This window comes from Curcuma longa, chromosome 6 (assembly GCF_044706935.1).
Source record: "Curcuma longa cultivar G26 ecotype Majalengka, Jawa Barat chromosome 6, ITB_CL_G26_1.1, whole genome shotgun sequence".
In the NCBI taxonomy this organism is placed as follows: domain Eukaryota; kingdom Viridiplantae; phylum Streptophyta; class Magnoliopsida; order Zingiberales; family Zingiberaceae; genus Curcuma; species Curcuma longa.
The window spans coordinates 4,654,607-4,662,496 of NC_133866.1; the positions used below are offsets into that span (position 1 = coordinate 4,654,607).

The 7,890-nt window shown below is 35.6% G+C and overlaps 2 protein-coding genes across 3 annotated transcripts; both read right to left on the reverse strand.

Annotated features, from left to right (window-relative positions):
* Window positions 1-525: 525 nt before the first annotated feature.
* On the reverse strand, window positions 526-3,832 carry LOC141831016 (guanylate kinase 2, chloroplastic/mitochondrial-like). Of its 2 annotated transcripts, none has more exons than XM_074718467.1 (5): window positions 3,527-3,832; window positions 3,248-3,379; window positions 1,722-1,913; window positions 1,005-1,359; window positions 526-935 (listed from the first exon to the last, which is right to left on the reverse strand). In XM_074718467.1, exons 1-4 carry the CDS (start codon window positions 3,749-3,751, stop codon window positions 1,021-1,023), a joined length of 888 nt encoding a protein of 295 aa, XP_074574568.1. In that variant the 5' UTR covers window positions 3,752-3,832; the 3' UTR covers window positions 526-935; window positions 1,005-1,020. The 2 variants fall into 2 exon arrangements, with proteins under 2 accessions (XP_074574568.1, XP_074574567.1); XM_074718466.1 differs by having other exon boundaries at window positions 3,248-3,382.
* Window positions 3,833-4,633: 801 nt separating this feature from the next.
* Window positions 4,634-6,111, reverse strand: LOC141830472 (uncharacterized). Its single transcript, XM_074717901.1, has 2 exons — window positions 5,176-6,111; window positions 4,634-5,089 (listed from the first exon to the last, which is right to left on the reverse strand). The coding sequence occupies exons 1-2, from the start codon at window positions 6,109-6,111 to the stop codon at window positions 4,634-4,636; spliced, it is 1,392 nt and encodes a 463-aa protein (XP_074574002.1).
* Between the last annotated feature and the right edge of the window lie 1,779 nt (window positions 6,112-7,890).

Below are 7,890 nucleotides of genomic sequence, written 5' to 3' on the forward strand. Positions count from 1 at the left end.
TACAAGTTTAATTCATTTAAGACTTTAAAAAGGAGAGAGAAAAAAAAAAGAAAGAAAGAGGAGATAATATAAAAAATTCATAAGTCTCGTCCATAATTTACATACATTAGATTTTGAATTATAAGTTTTATAATTTTTTTTGACTTTGTTAAGGGTATCATAACATTGCAAATTCATAAAACTAAGATAATAATTATTTTATAATTTAGATGTCCAGATTTTATCCGCCTAATGCAATTTATCTATCGAATAAATCCAAAACATAACTTATACACACTCAACAAAATAGACCTCTAAAATATTCGTCCTATTTAGAATTCATACTTTGATCCTTTTATTATTCTAAAGTACTCTAATACTACACTACACCCGTAGAGACATCAAAATATATATATATATACACACACACTCCATATTTGTGAACATAGACGACCTTTCTATTGGTTTGTCTATCAATAAATCAGAAGCACAACTCTTTCTCTTGGTTTGTCTATCAATAAATCAGAAGCACAACTCCTCAACTCCTCAGAAATCGACCTTTAAAATATTCATTCCATTTAAAATTTGAATTTAACAGATGAGGCTACCAATAGACACCTAACTTGGTGATGAAAGAAAATGAAATATTTCGATTGACAAAATAGTAAATCAGGATCATGCAAATAGTGACCTTTAGATCCCGTTTGGGTGATATCGATGATACTTCTGTCTGAAATTTACTAGCAGCAGGATGACTTTAGCTTCGCAATTGATACAACAGATCAGAAAAATGGGAATAATTGCATCATAACAACAAAATCTCCACCCTTTTTGATCGAAAAACAAATTTGAGGTAAAAAAAAAGGGGATAACAAAGTTGTGGTTGATAAGTTATGCATGCTCCAACTAAAAGAAATGAACTAGTTACTTTGAGAGTTGACACCGGCAAACGATACCTATAGATCAGAAGTAATTATTTCACAGAAAGTAAATCAAATATGCAAGGGGAAAGAGGTAATGCTTACCTCTTGAAGAACTGGACTAGATTTCGACTCTTCGCTGTGAAACTCTGGCCTTCTCCGCGTCGATGATGGATTCTACAAGTTTAACTGCACCATCAAGTTTCCCCTCAGCATTGACGACCACATAGTCGAATTTCTTCATGTGCTTCACCTCCTCCCTGGCTGTGGCAATCCTAACGAAGAGCATTTCGGGTGATTCTGTATCACGAGCAATAAGTCTGTTCACAAGTGCAGCTTCACTCTCTGCGACCAGAAAGATGAAGACTGCTGATTTTCCTAGTATTGATCTCAGAGTCGAAGCGCCTTGTATGTCCACTCTCAACACAATGTCAAAACCTTTAGCCATGTATTCTCGAATCTAGATGAAGATTTGTTGAGATGTCATAGAAGATAAATGTACCAAATCAGATAAATGAAAATATTGTTCCATTAACATGTGCCACGAAATAATCACTGAAATAATGACAAAAATAAGAAAAGGAAATGTGCACAATGATAACTCTAAGCATCATAGCAGAAGAAAAGACTTCTAAAGTTTATGAAAGAGATAATTCCTCCTAAAATTAAAATTAAGATCTGTTGTTGTTCTCCTGTCAAGGAAAGATTGCCAACATTAACCATCTATAGTAAATCAAACATTAGTACAATAATTCTATGACTGAAGTAATTGTTCGTGATAAGTGATTTAACATTTGATAAGAGCAAAATGTTTGTGCATACCTGCTGCTTCGGAATTCCCTTATAGTCACCATAAACCAGGGCATATTCCAATAGCTCATTCCTTTGAACCATTGACAGGAACTTCTCTTTTGTAACAAAAAAATAATCCTTCCCATCAACTTCACCAGGACGTTGTGCTCTGCTAGTTGCTGTGACAACAAAATGAATCCCCTCCCGAACTTCTTGTAGCCTCTATTAAGACAATAGTAAGCATGATCAGGCAGGCTTCGATGAAAACAAAATCCTAACAGAAAAAGAATGAAAGAATCAACCTGATAATCAAACAGACACTACCCACCCCATAACACGATTGCAGACACAAGACTCTAACAAAACACGAAAAAAGTATGACAACATGACACAAGTTACATTATCAAATAAATGTTTTTTGAAAATTAAAAAAATCAATTCAATTTACAGAAAATATAAATTGGATTCAGGATATTCAACTGATCTTTAATTGCATTTTGTTTTTCAAAGAAAAAACTGATTTTATCTTGACAGCAATATTGACTCAAACGATACTATATGATTGTCACACATTAATGAAAACTGCCTCTCTTTTTTAGGTGTAATAAATCCCTTATATGATAGATCATCAAGGTGCCTAACCGCTTGGTTTTTTATGACAAGTCTGTGGGCCAAATGTCCTACGTTTTGGTTTTTATTGGGTGATGCAACATTATATGGGCCAAAAGTATTGGGTGATGCAACATTATATGAAAGTCAGCCCCATTAAGTAATAGCATTATGAGAATCAAACTTAACAGTTTGTCCACGATGAAGATTAAGCAAAATGACAATAGTGCACGAGCCACTGCAATAGAATTGACTCCATATTTAGCCTTCTGGTTTAGAACTAGGGGTCAAACAAAATAAGTTAAATATTCTTTGCTCACTCATATGAGTTTGCATAAGGGTAAACATCTTTCCTCTAACAAGATAGATCATAAAATTGCATAAAATAATAAAATGATGCTCTATGATTTTCACATGATAATGAAAATTGCCTGCTTTTTTTTAGGTGTGTATGAGGCATAAATCCTTCACATGATCGATTATCAAGGTGCCTAACCATTTGTATATTTTTAGGTTTTTGTTGGGTCATGAAACATTATTTGGAAAGTTAGCCCCAAGTAATAGCATTGTATAGAATTTAATAGGCTGTCCGTGATGAAGATAAACAAAGTGACAATGGTGTATCAGCCACTACAATAGAAGAATTGACTCCACATTTAGCCTTCTGGTTCAGAACTAGTGGTTAAACAAAAAGAGTTAAATATTCTTTGCTTACTTGCTTACTCAAATGAGTTTGCATAAAGTAAACATCTTCCTCTAACAAGATGAGAGACCCTCCTAGATTCCACATATCTGTTGAGTGCAATAAATCAAGTAAAACAGTAGATATTGTCAGACACATCGACAAAGGAACGTTTTAATCTAGAAAAAGGTCCGCATGGCACTGATTATGAATGCTCAAGTCAGGTTGGGCAACCTTAACATATGCAGCAAATATGGCATATTACCTTGATCACTGCATCTTTGCCAACACCACTTGGTCCGCTGATAACAAGGATTAGGGGACTCGATGGAGGAGATAAGGGATCTGAACTGAACGTCGAACCCAACGCTGCTTCAATCCCATTTACCGTTTCCGCCTGCTTCAAAGCTCGGTTATCAATTTCATCAGTTCAGCCAACACATAAGCAAATCGATCGATTATGATCTAGCTTCTGAAGATCATATAGAGGAATACACGCATGAAAGCTATGCCCTAAATCATGATTCAGAGGGAGAAGCAGGACCTTGGAAGGGGTTGGAGGAACAATAGGCGGGTCGGGCGGCCGCGGGGAGTCGCCGCCGGTGGCGGCAGAAGAGGCCCTGAAGACGGATCCGAAGCGCGCCGTCTGGCGACAAGAAGGAAAGATCCATGGCGAGGTAGGACCGGCGATCGAGCGGCGAAGGAAGAGAGACGGCGAGAAGGGGAGCTGAGATCGAGAAAGGGACGAGAAGAGACTTCGGAGAAGCATCTAGAAGAGAAGATGATGACGTGTGAGAGAAAAAGCCGCCGGTATTCGGCTCGAGCGCCGTTCGTGTTCGTCCGTTCGAAGTTGCAATCGCAATCACGTATAATTATACATTTATCTTTAAATATTATTCAATATTTTTATTTTCCATCTAAATTTTAAATTTATCAAATATGTTGTTTAAATATAATTAAAATATAATTTATTTAAAAATATTTCCATTATAATAATTATAATTTTATAATTATTACAATATAAATTTAATCATGTTTACACATCATTCACGTTATAGCATATACAAAACTATCGTTATTTAATTGTTGTGGCAGTTATAAAACCGTAATTGTTACATATGAATTCGATTTGCTCATCTAACATTCATAGTATAGTAAGAAATTATAGTTGCTATAACATATATAATAATTATAATTTTGTAACTGTTATAATACAAGCTAATAGTAGTTGAAAGTAATTAACAAGATGAATTTTTTTATAAAAATTCAAAATAGATCTTTCAAATAAGATATTACATGGTACGTTAATGAACTTTACATCCCTTTCAGACATAAACATTTTTCTTTTTTCTTTTTTTTTCCTCCCTTCCCTTCCCTTTCACTTTCATTAATAAACTTTTCTCTATAACTTAAACATAGAAAGAAAATAATTTCTAGTGTCCTCTTAACATTTATTTTTGGGTGTGCAGAATCTATAAGCATCGATCAATTAAAGACTATCTAAAGCTGGCAAATCATAAGTCCAACAAATTAGTCATCAAAAAAATGCATGAACTGAGCATCTAAATAACGACAGAACTGTATGATTCAAATCCAACACTAAAGTGATAAAGGGTAAAAAACACTTCGTATCGATTACAAGTTAGCAACCCTAAAATTTCATTTCGATACAGTTAGCAATACTGGAGGATACTTCAACAAGGGACTCATTGGAAGCTAATACATCCTCGAATTGATCTCTGCTGGTACGACTCTTCAGCTTTCTCAATCCCATCTGCTTTAACTCCTCCTCCATTTCCTTCTTCTTCGAGAGAAACCCTCGAAATGTCTTCTCGGGCATGATCATTCGTAACTTAATTAGCTCTACTGCATCTGTAGATCCATGATGAAGCAACTGATCGTCCCTGGTGCTCTGTATATGAGCAGGACCTACATGTATATCAAATTGGTTATGAGTGTGATAATACTGGCACTTCTTCAGAAACTGCGTGAATATCATCGTCGACGATTGATCTCTCAGATTGAAGTCGAGGTTGAAGATCACGAGGACCTCTTTGTCTTCCAGATCAGAAACAATTCTATTAATTTCGTTTTCTGCTGCTAATCCCTGTCGATCAAAGCAAATTATATATGTCAGTGTGCATAAAATATCTATCTATCTATCTATCTATCTATCTATCTATCTTCTCTTACGTTTGGGGTTGTGCTAGAATTCAGCATGAGCCAAGCGGGGACGGATCGAAAAGCAGTTCCGAAAAGCTTCATCAATGCATCTGGAGGATCTACCGGCGGATCGAGGCAGAGAAGTAACGACGCGTGCTGGACCTTGGCAGCTTCAATGCGCAGATCATTGGTGACGTTGACGGTGAGCGACTCGAGCTTTGGGCAGCAGACGTCGGTGGTGCGGATGTAGGGGCCCTTGTGTAACAGGACTAGATGCTTAATGGAGGTGGAGCGGATGGTTAGGTTTCTCGCGTCGAGTTCGTGGCAATATATGAGGTGCAGAGTCTCGAGGAAAGGGCAGGAGGAGGCAAGGAAGGAGTTAAGGAAATTGAAGTCTCCGTACAGGCCGAGGAAGCAGTGATCCATTTTGAGGGAGGTGAGAAAGGTGGTGCAGGCGATGGTGGCCGGAAGGAGGCGGTCGCAGAAATCTCCCACTATGATTCTGCGCAAAGAGAGACTCCTCAGCGACTTGATGCCGAAGAAGCTGCAGATTTCCCAGAGAATAAGCAATCTCTCGCATCCGTAGGTTTCGAGGATGAGGTCTTCGACGCCCACCTCGACGAGTTCGCCGACGACCAGCTGCCCGAGGGGTTTAATTATAAGTAATTCGATGACGTCGTGGAAGACGAGGTGGCATTGGCGGATCAGGGCGCGGGGGAAGGTGAACTGCTGGCTGATGTCGACGCCGTCGGAAGGGACGTCGAGGCGGAAGGCGTCGAGTCGGGGGATGGAGGGGAGGAGACGGCGGAAGCGGGAGCAGACGGCGGAGAGGGCGACGCGCTGCTTGACGGGGAGGAAGGAGAGGATGGAGATGAGGAGGTCGTCCTGGAGGGAAGTGAGAAGGTCCTCCGCCGTTGCGCTTGCCTGCTCACGCCGGCGCCTGCAGGGACGCTTCTTCAAGCCCATCGAACTGTCTCTGCCGCACGGCGGCGGTGACTATTTAAATGCGTGCCGGCGGTTTTAATAATATTACCGAAAAAATAAACAAATATATTTAAATTTAACTTTTATTTTATTTTATATAAAATTATTATTATTGTGGTTGTTGTTTATGTAAATTATTATATAAATAAGAAATAAATCTTTTGAGAATGTATGATTATTAGATTTAGTTCATTATTTTATTTATTTATATATATGACAAAGTCAATTACTTAACCATTATAGTAAAAAATCAGTTACTAATTTTCTAGTTTTAAATTATCAATCTGATGAATTCAACAAAAGTGAACAATATTTATGGCAATTTAATTATGCAATTTCTTAGTATTTAAATTTATCCTTAATATTCGAGAAGAGTTTTATCCGTAATTTAAATTTAAATTATTAAGTGCAAAGAAGAGATTTATTCTTAAAGTGAAATAATCTTTCACTTATCTCCATCAATATTGCAAGAGGAATTTAAGAAATATTAAAAGGTCCTCCATACAAAGATTTATCTAATTAAACTTATTTTTTCTTAAATGTAGATTAATTGTGAACCACATCAATATTCTTATCTTTATTTGTATGTTTATATTATTCTACTAATTAAGAGACGAAAATCCATCATGAGATTTATGAAGAGGTTATAATATTCTAGAGACATTAGATTGTATTTATAAGTATTTAATTTGATATAGTGAAAATCAAGCAAACGATGGTAGAGTGATCCCAAAATCTCATCCAATGGTCTTATGATCTAAATAAATAGTCACAAAGTTTGAAGTTGATAGATCAGACAGTGATGCATATAGAGCTTTAATTTGTAGTAGCTGAAGCAATTAGGGCAGATGATTTGTTCATTGAATTCTAAATCTGACTTTGATTTTTTTTTTATCAGATTGGATTCTGATTGATCCGATTTAACTTGAATTTAAGATGGAGACATTATTTTAAAATCAAATTAAATTTTGATTTAAAAATATAATACCAGAAGGTTAGTATGAGATAGAATTAAAAATTTATGAGAGAAAATAGTAAAAAAACTAAATTAATCAGGTTATTCGAGTTTGGATTTATAATTTTTAAATTGAGTTCGGGTTCAACCGTTCAAGTCAAATTTGGGTGAGATTTTTTATAATATCCTTATTTTGATCCAAATCGAATTTACTCGATCCATCCGAATTGATACCCCTAGTTTAAAATGGTGTATATTAAAAAATTTAGCAAATGCAACTTTGTTTAGCCTTGAAGAATATAAAATTAAATATAGCTAATGGTTAGTTATGCTTCATATGGAAATTAATATATTTTTTAATATGTGATTGTTTTAAAGAGTATTCTATCTTATTTAATATCTTATTGTAAAAAAAATATTTATTTTATTATAATTCTTGCATAAATATAATCAAGAGTGGCAATTCGAGTGGGTCGAATAGACTCAAGTCATATTGAAATAAAATGTTATTAAAAAAGAGAAGGAGAGGGTAAATAAGGAGAAGAAGAATTTTCATCTTTACTTGGGATAGAGTGAGTTAAGAAGGAGAAGAAGAGAGAAAGATAAGTTTTATCCTTCCATGTTCATGAATTATTTTTTACACTACGATTTGGAATGTAAGGAAGAGAAAGAGGAACTCAAAAATATTTTATTCTAATTTTATTTCTATTTTAAAATATTAATTCTCAAATTAAGTCATCTATTTAGATATCTCATCTTTACGTTGTCATTCCTTAGACAATGCGCGCCATCACCGTTCAATGTCC